At 41.4% G+C, this 20,349-nt stretch overlaps 1 protein-coding gene across 1 annotated transcript; it reads left to right on the forward strand.

Annotated features, from left to right (window-relative positions):
• The first annotated feature begins 10,330 nt into the window (after window positions 1-10,330).
• Window positions 10,331-13,137, forward strand: LOC115869042 (40S ribosomal protein S28-like). Its single transcript, XM_045288348.1, has 2 exons — window positions 10,331-10,344; window positions 12,840-13,137. The coding sequence occupies exons 1-2, from the start codon at window positions 10,331-10,333 to the stop codon at window positions 13,135-13,137; spliced, it is 312 nt and encodes a 103-aa protein (XP_045144283.1).
• Window positions 13,138-20,349: the final 7,212 nt, after the last annotated feature.

The following is a 20,349-nucleotide window of genomic DNA, read 5'->3' on the forward strand; positions in this document are numbered from 1 at the left end:
CATGCTGCTGTTATTACCTGCCATCAAATCAGCCCCCAAACTCGGGGTGACCGCATGCACTACAGAATAGATCTGCTCCAGTGGGCTGCCTTTGCGGTGATCTTGACAGAAGCTGCGCACCAGCAGTTCTGCACAGCCACACACCTCCCTGACATTGAGTCAATATTGAATCATAGGGACCCCCTGTGGATTTCTGAGACTAACAGTTTACAGGAGTAGAAAGGCCCTAGGTAGGTTCAAACCACTAACCTTTCTTCTTTAAAAAAAAAAAAAACATTAAAAAAAAACAACATTTTATTGGGGGCTTGTACAACTATTATCACAATCCATGCATATATCCATTGTGTCAAGCACATTTTACATTTGTTGCTATCATCATTCTCAAAACATTTGCTTTCCCCTTGAGCCCTTGATATCAGCTCCTCGTTTTTCCCCTCCCTCAATAATTTACAAATTATTATTATTTTGTCATGTCTTACAGTGTTTGACATCTCCTTTCACCCACTTTTCTGTTGTCCGTCCCTCAGGGAGGGGGTTCTGTGTAGATCCTTGTAATCGGTTCCCCCTTTCTACCCCACCTTCTCTCCACCCTCCCGGTATCAGCACTCTCCCCACTGGTCCCCAGGGGTTCATCTGTCCTGGATTCCCTGTGTTTCCAGGTCCTATCTGTACCAGTGTACATCCTCTGGTCTAGCTGTATTTGTAAGGTAGAAATGGGATCATGATAGTGGGGGGAGGAAGCATTTAAGAACTAAAGGAAAGCTGTGTGTTTCATCAGTGCTACACTGTACCCTGACTGGCTCCTCTCCTCCACGTGACCCTTCTGTAAGGGGATGTCCAGTTGCCTATAGTTGTGCTTTGGGTCCCTACTCCCCACTCCCCCTCATTCACAATGTTATGATATTTTGTTCTTTGATACCTGATATCTGATCACTTTGACACCTTGTGATCACACAGGCTAGTGTGCTTCTTTGATGTGGGCTTCATTTCTTCTGAGCTAGATGGCCGCTTGTGTATATCCAAGTCTTTAAGACCCCAGACACTATATATTTTGATAGACAGGCACCATCAGCTTTCTTCACCACACCACATTTGATTATGTACCCACTTTGTCTTCAGCGATAATGTTGGGAAGGTGAGCATCAATGTAAATATATTTATATATGATGATGGGGAAATAGATCTATTTGTATATATTTACAGATTTAGTAATAAGGTAGCAGATGGACATTGGGTCTCCACTGAAGTACCCTTCTATGAGCAACTTACTACTTTAAAAGGGTGCCACATTTGTTCAAGGGAAAAAGAATGATCTAGTCAATAAGTGTTGCTAAGACATTTGGATTTCTGCATGTGAAAAATGGAACTTGGATCCATACTTAACACCACATATACAAAAATTAACTCAACCTGGATAAATGACCTAAATATAAAATATTTGTAAAACTATTGGAAGAAAACATGAAGCTTTTGGACCTTGTTTTAGGTGATGAATTTTTAGATAGGACACCAAAAGCACAAGCAACAAGACCAAAAATTAATGAACAGCATCAAAAATTAAAACTTCTGTGTATAAGACAACCTACACAATTGGAGAAATATTAGGGGAACCTTTATAGATAAGGATTTAGTATCCAGAATATATACAGAACTCTTAAAGCTCACCAACACAATTTTATAATAAGCAAAGGACTTGAATAGACATTTCTCCAAAGAAAAGACGAAAATGGACAGCATGCACGTGAAGAGATGCTCACTGTTACTAGTCATTAGAGAGATGCAGATCAAAACCGAAGTGAGCTATCACTTACCACTGGCCTGCCTATGTCTTTTATGGAAGATAGGTGTTGGATAGGAGGTAGGGAAATTGGGACACTCACACATTATTGGTAGGAACGTAAAGTGATGCAGCCACTATGGGAAAACAGTTCGACAGTATCTAAAAAAAGTTAAACGTAAAATTTACATATGATCCAGCCTATGCATCTCTGTGTATATGCCCAAAAGAATTCACAGCAATAACTCACAGATGCATGCAAACCAACATTCATTGTAGTATTATTTACAATAGCTAAAAGTGGAACCAGCCCCCGTGCTCATAATAGAAAGATGGATAAACAAAATCCAATATATACATCCAGTGGTGTATTAAAACTCACTGCCAACAAATCAATGCCAACTCATATTGGACTGATAGGACAGGGTAGAACAAGACTCTAACTCTTTATGGGAGTAAAAAGCCCTGCCTTTCTCCCTCAGAGTGGCTGGTGGTTTCAAACTGCTGACCTTGCAGTTAGCAGCCCAACGTGTAACCCCCAGTGCACCTACATAAGGAATGAAGGCTAGAAGGGCCATAGTAACTGACATCTCACTTTGATTTCTTTGCTGACTGTTGTTTCCATGGGCATTGATTGTGGATAGGAGGACAATGAAGTCCACAATGACTTCAATATTTTCTCTTTATTATGATCCTGCTTATTAGTCCATTTGTGAAGATTTCTGTATTTTCCTTAGGTTGAGTTGTTATCCAAACTAAAGGCTGTAAACCTTGATCTTCATTAATAAGTGTGTCAAGCCTTCTTCACTGTCAGCAAGCATGGTTGTACCATTTACATATGGGCTGCGACTCAGCCTTCCTCTCATCCTGACGTCATATTCTTCATACAGTCCAGCTTCTTGAATTATTTGCTCAGAATACAGATAAAATAAGTATGGTGGTGAAAAAAAACTCTGATGCACACCATTCCTCATTTTAATCCACATTTTTATATGAGGAGGTCCCCAAAAAATTTTTAGGAAAAAACTTCACGGGGGAAAGCTTTCATAGCATGCATTTCCCCTCTAGGCAAGCATCAAGCAACTCACTCTGAGTTAGAGTACCCAATGGCATCGCCCAGGAAGTTTCTCTCTGGTCACAGTGAATTTTTTCATAAAAGCAATTTCTCTCAAATCTGTTTTTTGTGTGTGTGATGGCTGATGTAAAAGAACAGCGTGTGGATGTGAAATTTGTTTTCTGCTCAGTAGAAATACCGCAGAAATTTGTCATGTTGAACACAGCTTACAAAGACAACACTATGGATAAAATTCAGGTGTACGAGTGGTTTCCTTGTTTCAAAACAGGTATAATGTCAATTGATGACGAACCTCATTCTGGATGTCTGTCAACTTCCAGAATGGACAAAAATGTCAACTCATAATATATTTGGAGTTCATTCCACGAGGTCAGACTGTTAGTCAAGCTTTCTATTTAGAGGTTCTGAAAAAAATTGAATAACAGTGTGCGACAAAACAGGCCTGATGTGGCAGGTGAGGGACTGATTTTGCCACCATGACAATGCATCTGTTCACACAGCCATCTCCGTGCTCCAGTTTGGGGCAAAAAAAAAATCCAGCATGCCTCCCTTGCCCCACACATCTCACACACCTGACCTCACTCTGAGTAACTTCTTTTTGTTTCTGAGAATGCAGAGGGACATGAAAGGACAGCGATTTGGCAACATAAAAGAGGTAAAGACCAAAGAATGACTTAGGTGGTGTCAGCCTTCCAAACAGATGAATTTGAAAGTTGTTTCCAAGAAATGAATCATAGATTTGACAAATGTATTAAGTGTAATGGAGAGTACTTTGAAGGTGCTAAGGTTGTTTCGTAAAAAAAAAAAATTGAAATGCATGGCTTTGGGAAAAGAATTCTGGTTTTTTTGGGGAGGGGCTACCCCTTGTGTATCTGCATAAATTAAGCCTGTTACAAGTAAGTCAATTCGAACCCATAGTGACGTTATAGAGTTCCCATCTTTATAGAAACAGACTGCCACATCTTTCTCTGGCAGTGCAACTAGTGGAGTCCAATCATAGACCTCTATCCACTATGCAGTACTCACATTATGGTATCTAATAGCTACTCATTATTCACCAGATATTGTGTGTGATTTCTCCTTCAAGGGGCATGGCATTATTGAACTTCCCAGGGCCTTTGAACTTCAGGATGGCTGTATGACAGGCTTTGGACAATGAAATATGAATGAAAATGAAATGTGCCACTCCCAGTCAGAAGCTTTAAGAGCTACTGTCACTAAAAAGAGTGGCTTAGTGGTTACACTTTGGCCTGTGAACCACAAAGTCAGCAGTTTGAAATCACCAGTTACTCCATGGGAGAAAGATAGGGCTTTCTACTCCCATGAAGAGTTCAGTCTCAGAAACCCACAGAGTAGTTGTCCTCTGTCTTACAAGGTCTTTCTGACTCAGCATCGACTCAATGGCAATGGCTAGAGGTTTTTTTGGCACAAATCACTCAATCTGCTTCCCACTGGTGTAGTGATCAAGGAAGCATGTGATGATATGAAACCTTTATCAGCTTCGGTGTCTGAGTGACCCATAAACAGAAGTCCCTCACCCCTAGATTATCCGTGCTGGACATAGGGAGTTAAATCATTGTTCGTTAAGTCAGCATAACCTAGTTTATCCAAATAGATAACAATTTTGCATGGTTTCAAACTTTGTGTAAATGATATTTTATCATATTCAGCAATTTTCTGCTTGACATTTTAGAGATTCGTCCATAGTGATAGATGTAGCTTTATAGATTATTCCACATATGTGAATATACTTCATTTATTCATCTGTCCTCCCATTGATAAACATTTGAGAGGCTTACCATTTTTTTGGTTATCACTAATAGTGCTGAAAAGGACATCTCCTATGCAGATGAGCTAGTATTTCTGTAGGCAACACACCCAAGGGAGGACCCATGTGCTTTCATCTTTTCAAAGAGAATTACCGATTGGGAGGAAACTTTGATCACTGTGAACCACAATTCCCATCAGGTAAGTTTTCAGAAGGCTTTGCCCACCAGGGGTGTGGATTCTGACTCTCTCAAAATACTCAATTATTAGATTTGAGAAAATGATATCGTAAAATTGATCTGAGTTTGAAAAGCTCAAAAAAAGAGAGAAACCAAACCCATTTGCAGTCAATTTGATTCCACCTCATGATGCACCCCAGAGGGTTTCCAAGATCGGGACTCTTTTATGGATTCATCCTTCTCCCCCGATGCAGCTGGTGGCTTTCAACCACCGGCCTCTCAATGAGCAGCCTATCACTTTAACCACTGTGCCACCAGGGCTTTTGAAAAAACTGAAGATACTTTAAAAGTTAAAGAGACTCACCTTCGAGAACAATAACTACACAAAATAACACCATTTTAAAAAATCTGTCAGGATAAAAGACAATTGTGATAAGAAATAAAGAGTATAATTTGATGTAGCTTCTTAGGAGAATGTTCCTTTCATAGATGTGATGAGATATAAAATGCATGATAATCAGAGACTACCTGATTTGAAAGTATGTATTATCAGCCAGGACAATTGGTGAGTAAACATCTATCTGTCATTCATAGGTAGGAGATAATGGTATGGAAATAGTTCTTTCACATATTCAGTCTAAATGACTAATATCAAACTATCACCGCATAAAGTTTAAAACACACTGATGCCTCTCTCTGTCTCTCTCTGTCTGTCTGTCTGTCTGTCTCTCTCTCTCTCTCTCTCACACACACACATACACACACGCACACACACACAAACACATTCACACCAAACTTCATTTCTAAAAAAGAACAATTTGAATAATGGGGTTGCTTCCCTCAAAGTGCGGAGAAATGGAGAAGCACTCTGAAAATAATTGAGTGTGAAAGGATTAGGCCTAAGACTGCAGAGTGAGAAAGGAACACATCACCCCGATACTCGGCAGTAGCATCTGCTATTCATGAAGGTGGTACGGATTCCCGATGGTGATAGGCAAGGCATGGGTGTAATATGCATCCCTTTGTAACTCAAGACCCTAGAATACAGTTAGGAGGAGGATTGTAAAAGTTCCCTCAAATGTCAAGATTCTGAAATGGCATAACAATAGCCTGCTTATATTTCTTATCTGAACATTAAGAGTCAGGCAGGATACATATGAAAATGTTGAATTGTTCCTTATATTGTCCACTTTTTCTGAAAGATTAAATAGCAAAATATATTACAAAACAGTTTTCAATAACTTTTGTTGAAATTTTGTTAGTGGGGAGATAAAAAGAAAAAAAGAAGAAAGAAAATATTTTCTTTGCCTCTATATCAGCATGTCTCAATTACCAGTCTCTTGAGGCTCAAGGAAAGCTTTCTTCTAATTATCCTTCCTTCAGATCCAGGCTATTTGGGCATTGGGGCATACAAGGGGTTTTACAAAAGTTCAAGGAAAATTTATTCTCTTTTAAATTACATTTTTCCGTGAACTTTATGAAGTTCCCTCATGGGAAAGACTTCCATCCTCCCAACCAATCCTCTCTCCCTCTATGGTTTTCTGAAGCCCTGAGTAAAAGAGAAGGCTGATGAGCATAATCCAAGCTGGCCCAAAGTAGAAGAAATCACACTTCATAGAGCTAGAGAGGCCAGCCCAGTTTGACAGTGTTGGTCAGCATGCAAAGTCCTACCCCGGCACCGCTGGCTTCTCTACAGAGCTTTACTCTCTCCAGGGAGTCTATATACTCTTAATTTCTCAAAAGATGACCGTTGGCAGAAATCCACCGTCAAGGCTCCTCATTTTAAAGAATTCCAAAGTCACACAGAAGTCAGATTAGAAAATTAGACTCCGGAATGCCGTAGACAAGGATTCTAATTCCAATTTGTTAATCTCCATGCCTGTGCTTGCTTGGCAGTAGATGGAGCTAATAACTGCACCTGCATCATAACGTGGAACTCAGATAATATATGTACACATTTTCTTGTTAACAGGTATGGTAGCGGAAAGGAGGGCCACTCACTATGTCAAGAGTAAACTCCATTGCCATCAAATCAGTTCTGGCTCATAACAACCCTATAGGACAGACTAGAACTGCTCACCAAAAAAAGGGGGGTTTCCAAGTTTAGAAAGCTGTACCACAGAAGAATGCCTCATATGTTTCCCCTCAGAGCAGCCGTGTTCATAATGAATGGGGATACATATTAATTCAGGTGAAGGGAAATGCAAGATGCAATAAGGGGAACATTAGCACAATGTGACAAAGCAAAGGCCGGCACTGGGAGGTGCACAAGGGTTAAAGGCAATGGAGGGTACATACACAATCCTGCAAGAACCGTAATAAATAATCTTTGAGTGAATACATAGCTAGAAATAGAAGCTGAGCAAGCTGATCCCACCATACAGAGGCAAAACACTAAGGGTGTGCAACAGAACAGCTAGGGGAACAGATCAAGGAAGTCCCCCGAGAATGACAAAAATAGACTTTGGGGCCAGGGCGTGGCACCCCATCAGACCCAACCAGAAGACACTCCTAAAGGTCAACAAACAGACCTTTTAACAAACTTTTCTTTTTGTGTGTGTGTGTGTGTTACTAGTTTATGTTGTTGATGCTGCTGCTGTTGTTTTGTTTTTTCTGTTTTGCTTTGTTTGGTGCTGTCTTGTTTTTATGTGCATATTATTGTCTCTGCAGGACTATCTAGATAAGATAGGCTGGTTAAATAGTGTGGAGAAGAAAACAACAGGACGGGTGGTTCCAGGGTAGATGGGAGAGGGGGAGGTAGGGAGAAAGGAAGTGGTGTTAACAAACCCAGGGACAAGGGAACAATGAGTGACTCAAAACCAGTGGCAAGGAGGGTGTGGGAGGCCTGGTAGGGAGTGAGCAATCAAGGACAATGTAACTGAGAGGAATTACTGAAACCGATATGAAGGTAGAGCCAGATAGTGGAACAAGATGAAAGTGAAAGGAAATAGAGGAAAGAACTAGGAGGCCAAGGGCATTTATAGAGGCCTGAATATGGGCATGTATATATGTAAATATATTTATAGATGATGATGGGGAAATAGATCTATGTGAATATATTTATAGGTTTAGTATTAAAGCAACAGATGGACATTGGGCCCCCACTCAAGTACTGTCTCAGTACAAGAACACTTTGTTCTATTAAACTGATATTCCATGATGCTCACCTTACTGACATGATAGCTGAAGACAAATGTGTGCCTAAGCAAGTGTGGTGAAGAAAGCTGATGGTGCCTGGCTATCAAAAGATATAGCATCTGGGGTCTTAAAGGCTTGAAGGTAAACAAGCGACAATCTAGCTGGGAAGCAACAAAGCCCACATGGAAGAAGCACACCTGCCTGTGTGATCCCAAGGTGTCGAAGGGATCAGTATCAAGCACCAAAGGACAAAGAAATCACATCATTGTAAATGAGGGGTGTGGGGTGTGGGTGGGGACACAAGGCCCATCTGTAGGCAACTGGACATCCCTTTGCAGAGGGGTTGCGGGAGGAGACAAGCCAGTCAGGGTACAGTGTAGCAATGATGAAACCTACAACTTTCCTCTAGTTTTTAAATGCTCCCTCACCCACTATTATGATCCCAATTCTACTTTACAAACCTGGCTAGACCAGAGGATTTACACTGGTGCAGATAGGAACTGGAAACACAGGGAAGCTAGGACAGATGAACCCCTCAGGACCAGTGGTGAGAGTGGTGATACCTGGAGGGTGGAGGGAAGGTGGGGTAGAAAGGATGAACGATTACAAGGATCTACATATAGCCTCCTCCTTGGGGGATGGACAACAGAAAAGTGGGTGAATGGAGGTGTTGGACCGTGTAAGATATGATAAAATAATAATAATTTATAAATTATCAAGGGTTTATGAGGGAAGGGGCGGGTGGGGAGAGAGGGGGAAAATGAAGAGCTGATACCAAGGGCTCAACTGGAAGGCAAATGTTTTGAGGATAATGATGGCAACAAATGTACAAATGTGCTTGACACGATGGATGTATATATGGATTGTGCTAAGAGTTGTATGAACCCCCAATAAAATGATGTTTTTTAAAAAGAAGGAGCTGAGCAAGCATAGAATGCAGAGTGGGACCACCTTAACTAGTATATAAAGGTTTCACAGAGGATATTTATACATACATATTTGTATGTGTGACAAATATCTCTCTTTATGAAGTATATAGGGGACAGAGTTATGAAGTGTCTTTGCCAGAACCTAAAACTTTGATGGACCAAGTCACTAGGCTTGAAGGCTTAGGACCAGAGCCCTGGGAGTCATCCAGGTCAATCTAGTCCATAAAGACAAGGATGTACATCCTGCTTCGGTGAGTAGCAACTGGGGTTTTAAAAGCTTACAAGTGGCCATCTAAGATACAACTATTGATCTCTTTGCCTCTGCAGCAAAGAAGAGTGAGGACAATCAGAGACTCAAGGAAACAATTCATCCAAAGGATAGAAGACCACACAAATCACTACCTCCACTAGCCACTAGCCTGGCGCCAAAAGAACTAGATGCTTCCTACCACTGACTGTGCTGATTGGGATCACAACCGAAGGTTCTGGACAAAGTGGAAGCGCAATGTAAAACTGAATTCAAAATCAGTTTTTAGAAGACTAGGCTTGCTTGTTTGATAGAGACTGCTGGAGACCCTAAGAAGCCCTCCAACCTGAAACTGAACCCACTTTTGGAGATCCACTTATAGCCATACACCGGGGAGGCCAGCAACGTGAACAATAACACCAGCGAGGAACGTGCTCATCAACAAACATCCAGAGGAGATCAAAAGGGCTGTATTTACCCAAAAACAAAATTCAGATGGCAGGAAGGGGCAGAAAAGAAGGACAAGTAGAAACAGGGAACCCTGAAAGGAGGTGGGAAGAGTGCTCTAACCCTGAAGGGATTACAACTAGTGTTATGGGGGGTTGGGGGCGGGGGAGAGTGTATAAATTGTTGAATGGAAAGCTAATCTGCTATGTCAATTTTTACCCAAGTTACAAAAAGTTCAAGTAAATAAATAAATAAAATCAGATCACGTGTCTCTTAAATAAATAAATAAATAAAAAAGCACTTTGCCTGCAGTGAATCCACGGCAGTTCATTGATGATTATTCTTAACCTCGTTGTAATTAGAGCACTGCTTTTCAACTCCCTCTGCTTCCTTTAGACTCATTTGAAGTAGCTCTTTTCTAAGTTGTGCTCATATCTTTGACGTTGCCTGGTCACCCTGGCCAAAGGAAATATCACTCATTAACCTTAAGCACCCCGTGGAAGACCTGCCAGCTGGCAGCTGACAGATTGACACTTGTTTTCATTTCAGTTGTGAAGCGCCCACTGCACTTCTTCCCTTTCAAAGCATGTCCTTTGTACTTACTTGAGTGCACTCTGACCCCCTGTGACTTCAAAAGTCCAAGTAAGAACTGCTCCATTTCCTCCTGAGCTTTGATGAGATATCAAAAGCATTAGCAAAACGGTTGAGAATTGTAAAACAGATTTGTCCATAGCCTACTGCATCATCATTACCCGGCATTCCTGGGCCAACATGGAATTGATCATGTAAGGAGAATGCAAAGTCCTAAATGCGTATTTTAATTATGGATAGTTAGGATACAGTGTTTTCCATCAACCGCTTGCTTTAGTTGGAAATTACAGTTAATTTAGATGCAAACCCAAGCCCAAACCCACCCCTATCAAGTCCCCTTCAATTCATAGCAACTTCACAGAGCAGAGTAGAACAGCTCTCTAGGTTCCTGAGATTGTCACTCTTTACAGGAGCAGACAATCTCCTCTTCCCCCGGGAGTGACTGGTGACTTTGAACCACCCACGTTGTCATGAGCAGCCCAAGGCCAAACCCAGTGCACTGTCAGGACTCCTTTTCGATGACCCCAACCGCACATCCAAACCCACCGCCATCAAGCTGATTCCTACGCAGTGATCCCATCTAGCGTTTCTGGGCTTTAGTACTTTCCAGGAGGAGACAGCCTCATCTTTCTCCTACAGAGTGACTGGGGGTTTGAGCCTCTGACGTTGTAAGCAGCACAGCATCTATCAAGCAGTGGCACCAGGGCTCCTTTTAGATGTTACACCCTCAAAAGTCACTGCCATTGAGTCAATTCCAACTCATGACACCTACAGGCCAAGGTAGAGCCCCCGCCCCCTGTGGATTTCTGGGACTAACTCTTTACAGGAGTTGAAAACCTCGTCTGTCTTCCAAGGAGCAGCTGGTGGTTTCAAACTGTCAACGTGTTACCACAACACCACCAGGAATCGTAAAAATTAAATCTCAGAAACTTACAGGGGCCGTTCTCTCCTGCCCTATGGAATCACTATGGCTCCCGATCAACTTGATGGCAGTGAGTGAGATGATACAGTCAGGACTAATTAGGATCACGGGAATCTGGAGGGGGAGCATACTCTGATAATTTAAAAGTACCTTTTTGTCCAATAACTTCAACCTCTTCTCCAAAATATTTTTTACACAGTCGTTAAACGTGTCACTTTGGGGGCGGAAATCAGTCAACCTTCCTGACCCTTGGCTACTCTTGATGGTCCTTCCAGCTCTGTGTGAAGTGTAGAGAAAGGGAGCACCCGCAGGAAAGGAATTGACCAATCCAGCAAATCCCGAACAATCTGCACTGAAATGGTGACGCCCATCACACGCCACTCCATGAAAGGTTGAAGCGCACGCCATCTACCACACTGGGCCTGTGACATGCACCAATTTCTCTTCCTGTTAGAATGAGAGAGAAAAGGAAGCTGTCAAAGGCACAGCGTGACTGATGGTAGAGAATTACCAATGCCACTTCTAAAGGACTGCGTGGCTTACAAAGCGAAATTGCTTTGCGGTAGTTATACAATCTATTGCCAATTTGAGAGGGTTAAGAGTGAAGGGGTGGGGTTTAGCCTGTCAATCAGGTCACAGTTTGATGACCTCATTTGGAGGTGCTAAGAAGATAAATAGTTCGCTGGAGGTAGGATGCAGCCAGACTCTCTGGGAGACATTGCAGCTGACAAGACACATGGAACTATGTTAGTGCCCTGAGCTGGAGGAGCCACATGGAGACTCCTGCCAGCACTGAGATGCTTACAACATCACTGGATCCACAAGACTCCCCACTCACTGGCCTGTGATCTTCCTGAATTCTGTGCCAGTGTATGTGTTTCGTGAATCTGAAGAGGAATTTATAGATTGGTATCAAACATATGGGTTAATATCAGACTTATGGACTTGATCTGGACTGGGCTGGAATACTTTCTCAATATTCAACTGCTCCTTTTATAAAGCTCTTTCTTATACACATATGAGTCTCCATGAATTTGTTTCTCTTGTCTACCCAGACTAACACATCCTTAAATGACCAGAGTTGCATGAACTACCCATAATAAACCACCTCTTTGGCAGTGCCCTGATTACCTAAAGGCTAATGGCACACGGGAACAAAACATAGAGCTCACATCTTCAGACCCATGTGCTAGCTCCAACGACACTAGCTATATGGCCTTGAGAAAGTCCTATGCCTCTTGAAAGATTAGTGATCTGGGGAATAAAAAGGGTGATGACACCAGTGAGATAATGGATGTGAAATGTTTTGGCAACAAGGAAGCATTATATAAATTTAAATAATGGTAAAGCCATATATGCTGTAAATATTGATTATGTAATCAGCATTGTGGGGAAATAAGGAAAAGGCATTCAAATTAGTCTCTGTGCTTGCATTCATATTGGGGATACAAGTCAGCTTGGAGTTTTCAAAACATATTTGCAAGAGTCATCTTATTTGCCCTCCAAATTTCTCAATGAGGTAGGTTGATCTGTTACTATTATGCTTATTTAACATATGGGATTCAGTATAAGTGAGTTAAATGCCCATTGGGGATAGAGAGCATGAACCAAAACGAATTTCTTCCAACTCCTAATAAAATATGTTTTCATTCAGCCATACCATTCATTATCTCCACTTAGCTAGGTTTAAGTGGTACAGGATCTATAATTTCTGTGGAAATTCAGATAAAGGGTGAATGATTGACAATTAGCAATTTTAAAATCTAGACCAACCAACCGCCTCCTCATCGCCAATATAGACACCAGCTGTGCTCAACCCATCAAGCTAGCTAGAGACACCAAAGTGCTGAGCAGGACCAGCTCCTCAGGACAGTGCATGCAGGTGAGCATGGAGTTCATCGATGACATGAGCTGCTCCAGCAGGTGCAACATGAAGGGTCCTATGCTTGCGGGTGATGTGTTCACCCCGATGGAATCCAAGCTACAAGCCCAGAAGGCTGCACTGGGGCTGTTGCTGGTTCTCACATGTCTGGTCAACAATTTGATCAGCAGGGGCGAATTGTGACTTTTCAATAAAGCACTCATATTATATGTAAAAAATAAAAAGTCTTTATTGAGGAGGCACTCCAGAAAGCTAGGTAGGATTCTAGTAGGATGAGGATCTCGAAGTGAGCACTCATAATTACCTGGAGAGGCCTCTTCAGACCCATCAGAATTTTATGTGGCCCCTTCCCACCTTGATCCTGAGAGCTCCTGTATTGTGAACTGCCAACACTAAGGAGGGAATTTTATACTTTTCAGGTCTTTTTAGTTTTTCGGGGTTTTTTTTTTAAGGCAAAATTCATCTTAGTCTAATTCCCTTGTTTGTCTCTTTGACACATATAAAAAACCATAACCAAAACCACTGCCATAGAGTTGATTCTACTTCATGTACCTCTTTATAAGAGTGGGCATCCCAGACCAGGCCAACTCCAGTCCGCACATTCAATGCAAGCCAAAGCCCTCTTCGGACTAGCATATCTGCAGTGAAGCAGAAAAGTGGAACCATTTTTTAAGAGATAGAGAAAGCAAATGGGTATCAAATTATAGAGATAAAGGGGGAGACAGGATTTCATGAAAATCTAAGAACAAATGCCATAGGACTGGGCTGTCATGACTGATAGAGCTCTGTATCCAGAAGGATAAAGACTTCCTTGGCGGGAGAGTGGGGGATAAGAGGAGATGATATTAAGGAGTTCACGAAGAAAGAGCATTTTTTAAACTGATGTGCTAGCAATTACTGCTACCTCCATACTGCTTGACCTGATTGAACCCTGGAATGATATCTGTATTAGTTCCCAATGAAATGGTTTTGGGAAAAAAAATAGATGGTGAGGTTGACAAGTGATTTTTAACTAGAGGGCTAAAGCCTAATTTCTAGGCTTATGGAAACAGTTGTCATTATTTTCATCAGTGAACTTTATAATAAATAAATCCTATGACTTTGAGATAAAAATATATTTATAATGCTTTTCTATATGAAGTTTTTGGTCTATTTTCCATACTTAGGTAATTAAAAAAAAACAATTATATTTCTTAAGGGAAGAAGGGAATAGAGGGGAGGGGAGGAAGGGAAGTAGGGAGGAGGAGTTTAAAATCACTGGTCAAGTTCTAATATTGACCTCGAAGAAGAGAGCCATGAATTTTAGTTAATTTGATCATAAACATACTGTGATGCTTTGAGCAATCAAATTTTTCCCCTTCAAACTGCAAAACCCATGCCTTTAATAAAGGTCCACTTCATCCTACTCAGAATCCAGAGTTGAAGGAGACATGGTCTGTGCCTTCCCAGGGGTTATAATCAGTGAGATGAGAGAGAACATAGCATAAATTACATACACATAAAACCACAATGAGAGGCCACTTTAGACCTGCTAGGTCAACCACTGGTACAACAAGTTAAGCACTTGGATGCTAACATCTGGTGGCTCTGCAGGACAATGGCCTGGCAATCTGTTCTCATAAGTGTTATAGTCTAACAAACCCTCTGGGGCTGTTGTTGTCTATCGGCTGGTTTGCTGTGAGTTTTCATCAACTCAAGAGCGCCCAGCAGCAGCAACAGCAAGGGTGCCTATCACAAAAAAGTAAAAGACAAACGCATGCGCATTGGGGGAAGAAGTGGAGAAAATGTAACCCTCCTGCATTCCTTCCTGATGGGAAGTGTGGAAAGGGAGGCAGGGGACAGAGAGAAGTCCAGGTTGTGAGACCATCATGGGCAGAAACTCCTGGGAAAGAGCCTGGCATTTTCCAGGTAGTAAATGGAGACCAAATGTGGGCTATATTGATGGGAGAGACAGTCATATTATATTTGGAGAGTTGGAAAGAAACATTGAATATGGTGGCAAGAGGGATAGGTTTTTAATCTTATACCAATCAAAGATCATCTCTGAGACTAGAGATGCTAAAGTCAGAGAGTAAACAGTTTGCCCAAAGTCACGGGCTAATAAATTTCAGAGATTAGAATTCAAAAGCAAGCTTGTTTCACTCCTGAGCCCATGTACTTTACTACACTAAACTGTCTCCCCTTCTTTATAAGAAGTAGGCCTCAGATTTCCTAAAACTTAGGTGCTGGTTTAGTATAATAGGTTCAGATGGTGGCTCAGGAGCAGTTCTACCTTGTGTTTTAGGGTTGCTATGAGTTAGAATTGACCGGATAGCAGGGAATATGGTGGCTCCAGCAGCGAAACTTTCTGTGCCTGGTGTGTATTATGACCAGAGATTGAGGGCTCTGCCTTCCTTCCAAAGATAGAAAACACATATGTAACAAAAGCTACAGAGTCTCTGGGGCCTGAAACAACAACAGCAACAACAACAAAAAACCAACCAGCATCAAATGTGCACATCCATCTGTAACAAGACAACTTATGAAAAGAACTTTTATGGGAAGTATCTTTTATTTAGTAACACATCTTTCTCATACTCTTAAAATCTCCCCTCCCCAGATATTCTGTGGCCACAAGGCATTACATGAGCCTTAGAGCTCGTGGCATTAGGCAAACAAGAGAACACAGGCAGCTGGAAAGGAAGCACCCTGATCTTACCATTAAATGTAAACCTAGATTAACAGAGACGACACACCAGTAGTCGCCTAGCCCTCAGTATAGTTCTTTGATCTACAATCAGTTATGATTTCCATCTTCCCATTTCTCCAACTCCTTTGACCCTTGCAGCCTCTGGTCCAGATATTCTGAGTCTAGTGAGTCATTCAGTGTCCTTTCCTTCGACATCTCTTCACCCTATAGAGCTCGAGTATGGGGACACACCTCTGGAAGACACAGCAAGCAAATGATTGGAGATTGAGGAAGGAGTGGTGAAGGTCATCTAGAATCTCTGTTTTTAGTACATGGAAGGCATTAGTCTGCATTGACTTTCTAGGATCACTTGATACTCACTTGAACGTTCCACACAAACTTGTCATTTTTAGGTTCTGGAATTCCCCTAAATATATATTTTTAACTTCTACACCAAATTTTCTTATCATTTAATTCATGGCAAGTATGTTTCTCTTTACTTCATTGGACATAGTTAGAGGAATGGGTTTAAAGTCTATTTTTGATCATTTAAACATATGCAGAATCAAGGCGTTGGTTTCCACTGTCTTTTTTTCCCATTAGATTAGGTCACATATTCTAGTTCTTGGCATGTCTGGTAACTTCCAATTGCATCCTAGATATTGTGCGTGTAAAGCCTCTGATAGTCATTATTTCTGTCCACAGTGTGTTTGCGGTTTTTACTTGGCAATTAATTCGGATGGATTCATGCAGAAAAGTATGTCTCTTGGGCTAGAGCTCAAATAATCTTATTATATTTCTTTTATCTTTTTTCAGTCTTTTTAAATCATTTTATTAGGGGCTCATACAACTCTTATCACAATCCATACATACATCAACTGTGTCAAGCACATTTGTACATTCGTTACCCACATCATTCTCCAAACATTTCCTCTCCACGTAAGCCCCTTGCATCGGCTCCTCATTTTCCCCCCTCCCTCCTCCCTTCCCTCTCCCTCATGAACCCTTGATAATTTATCAATCATTATGATCTTGTCATATCTTACACTGTCCTACATCTTCCTTCACCCACTTTTCTGTTGTCCGTCCCCCGGGAAGGAGGTCACATGTAGACCCTTAAAATGGGTTCCCCCACTTTAGATAGGCTTCTCTGAGGCTGCTCTGGGCTCAGCCAGACATCCAGTGGCTATGACTGCTACAGACTCAATTCTCTGATTCTGCCGGCCAGAAAGACTACAGGTTTCCTATCAGAGTAACGGACACTGTGTGGTGCTGCCTTTGACAGCTCTCAGACTAACACATGAACATGGGAAACTGATCTCATGCTCTCTCTTCTTCCAAGTGTCAATTCCTTGCCTACTTTTGTTCACTGCCCTGTGCCTTCTGTGTTTCTCCCAGTTTGTTTATAGTTGTTACAGAAATTGGATCCAGTAGACACTACTTGACTGTACCTGAATTGGAACTTGCATAAGGATCCTTTTCAATACAAATCAGATCGTGTAACACCTCTGCTCAAAAGGCTTTAAGCCTCCCCAAATCATTTAGAATAAAAGCCAAAGGACCCACCTAAATCCCCATCGTCTGGTCCTCCCTGTCACTACTCTGCCATCAGGTTTTACTCTCCCTTATTCATTCCATTTCATCCTCAGTGATTCCGTTGCTCCCTTAGCACGTGGCACATGGTCTCCTTTTAGGTACATTATACTACTCCTACCCATGCTTTATCTTCTAATGTACATATTTATTATATTTATTGTCTATTGTCTGTCTCCTTTCTCTAGAACACATTATGGCAGAAACCTTTATTTACTACTGAGTTGCCTGGATATTATTTGCTAAATGAGGAAGTAGATAGATAAATCAGTAAGTATATCTCATTCCTTATATAGGGAAGCTACATCTATTCCAGAAAGCAATCATTGCACAAAATAGTTGGAAAGATTAGTAGTATTGTCCTTAGACATTAAGGATATTATTGGGCACTTTGTGGTAATGACAAATATTCTTACTTTAAAGATGAATTTGCCTTTTGGGAACTGCCAAGAGCCTCTCAGAGTCAAGGATAGTGTAAAAAAAGAAAGAAATCTGGACAATATCATTTAAGTTGGAAAACAGAGCATTACAAGACTATGTCTAATCATGTGGCTCATAATTGTAGTCTGTATGAAGGGGCTTCAAATATTCATGGAAAAATTCCATTCATTTAAACTACATTTTCCACACATATTTTGAAGCCCCTTCCTATATTGTAATGGGATAATATAGTGTAATGGGATACTTTTGAAGTTAAGGGCTCTTGTTTCTTTCTTTCTTTCTTTAAATCATAAGCACCGATATTTATATTCAACCTCTAACTCAGTTGAGTTTAAAATCTCCCAGAATTTAGATAGGCTACGAAAAGGCAACTCCTGGTTCCTGCCAAATGTGATAAGCATAGAGAATTGTCTTCTCAATGTGCTTGCAGAAAGTGTAGAACAGGTGAGCTGACCAAGAAAATTAGATTGGAAGAATCTCGATGTCATTGATGGTGGTGGTGGTGGTGGTGGTGGTGAGGGTGATGGCATGGGTGCTGCAGCTCAACAATAGGGAAATAAAGCCTATTTAGAGCTTAGCATTAAAGAAAATTATTCCATTTGTCTGGTCGTCTCCATGTCAGCTCCTAGTATTCTAAGTAGTATGTATGTATTTTACTTTGTTTGCATTGAAATCCCACAGTGTAGTTGACGTACTTTCTAAGAGTGCTGCGCTCTAGTTTATTTTGATTCCTGTAATCAACCTATCTTTTTTTTCTGGGTGATGAGTTGCCACATAATTGCCATTCCTAGCTCTTTTTAATTGGTCACCACCATCAGATGGGATAATAGTCGATTGATTTAGCACTATGGGTGCTTATTAAGCAGTCCTTCTCAGGACTGAGAGAATTAGGAAAACACTGTCCTCATTTAGTTAACGGTTTGTTTTACTCTCTGCTTCACTGGCCTTACTCTGCATGTTTGTTTATTTTGTATTTTGTCTTCTTGCAATAGAATGTGTAGATACAACTGTCTACCTTTCTACTTGTGCTGTCATCTCACTGAGTAATTAATGAGAAAATGACCAAGACCCCTGAGTTAGTTAATTGTGCCAACCTGGCCGATAATCACATGTGGGGCTAATCCAAAGGTGGAGGGATAAATGGGTGGTGAGCCTCACCTTTCTAGTTCTCGGGTCTCTTGCTTTGTGATGGTCGCAACAGGGTGCAGCTGCCTTAGCAGCTCCCTGCTTCAGCTTGCAAGATTGACTTCCTATAAGACATCCCCAAGAAGAAGCCGCATGGACTTATTCCGATGTAGCCCTGGGTGCTGGAGCAGCCATGTGGAGACCCCTGCTAGTGCTGAGATGCTTATTCGTTTACTACTGACTCAGCTTTCCTCCTGCAGTCGGCATCATTGCCTCTGTTTTGTGAGGTGGAGGACTTTGTGGACTGGTGCTGGGTTAATGGGTTAATGTTGGACTTGTGGGATTGGGCAGCATTGGGTTGGGATGTTTTCATGATGCACACTTTCTTTACATAAAACTCTTTTATATATGAGTTACTGTGGATTTGTTTCTCTAAAGTACCTAGACTAATACAACCCCTAAGTCAAAATCAAATGCACTTCTGCTGAGTCAATTCTAACTCATAGCCACCCTATGTAGAGTTTCCAAGAGCTCACCTTTCTCCTGATTAGTGGCTGATGTGTTTGAATCATAGACCTTGAGATTAATGCCCAATGCTTACCTGATAAAGTGTCACTATAGCTCCCAAGACATCAGTTAGGCTTTATCTCAAGTGTAAAAGAGTTAGTCACTCCTTAGAGCACTGCTAAGAAAGAGTATGTGTCCAGGTCAAGCTTAATGGGAAAGCATCCATCATTGATTAGTGATGTCTGCTTTCAGTATACAGAAGATGTTTCCTGGAAGCATGCTACTTTATTATAGGTCATAAAGACAATGCAAAAGACATAAGGAAAGGGATAGAAAATAAGGATTCAGGAGTGAGGATAACAGTATTTCCTTAGCTTGAGCATTCTGTGATCATCGTCTTTTGGATGACTGCTTGCTTGTCCCAAGAAGCAATACATGGTCTGAGCATTATAACAAGGAATAGGGGCAGAGGAGGCAGAGTTGTATAGGCACTTTGGCTGGAAAAACCATCCTACGTGAAATCCAAAGCCCACCATGAACCAAGAAAAGAAAGATAGCCTGGATTCTTACTATTAGACAGTGTCTAATGGTGTTTTTATTAAGCATACAGAAATCTCTAACTCAAAAGACTTATAAACAGTGTTTTTCTGGTACATGGACTCCTGGTCACTTAGTGGTTAAACATTGGGCTGCTAACCACAAGGTCCGCAGTTTGAAAACCACTCCAAGGGAGAAAGAGGAGGCTTTCTACTCCCACAAACAGTTACAAACTCAAGAACCCACAAGGGCATGTCTACCCTGCCTACATGCTCACTATGAGTTGGAATCAACTCTATGGCAGAGTTTGGAGGTTGGTCAATAACCCTAACAGGCAGATATTTGCTATTCAATAAAGTCTACCACAATGGGTGCACAAGCAAGTGTGGTGAAGAAAACTGATGGTGCTCAGCTACCAAAAGATATAGCACCTCAAGCCTTAAAGACCTGAAGATAAACAAGCACCATCTAGCTGAGAGACAACAAAACCCACACGGAAGAAGCACACCAGCCTACCCCTACTC

The sequence above is a fragment of the Echinops telfairi genome, unplaced genomic scaffold, assembly GCF_000313985.2.
Source record: "Echinops telfairi isolate 266 unplaced genomic scaffold, ASM31398v2 ScPeMD7_20;HRSCAF=75, whole genome shotgun sequence".
NCBI classification, from domain to species: Eukaryota; Metazoa; Chordata; class Mammalia; order Afrosoricida; family Tenrecidae; genus Echinops; species Echinops telfairi.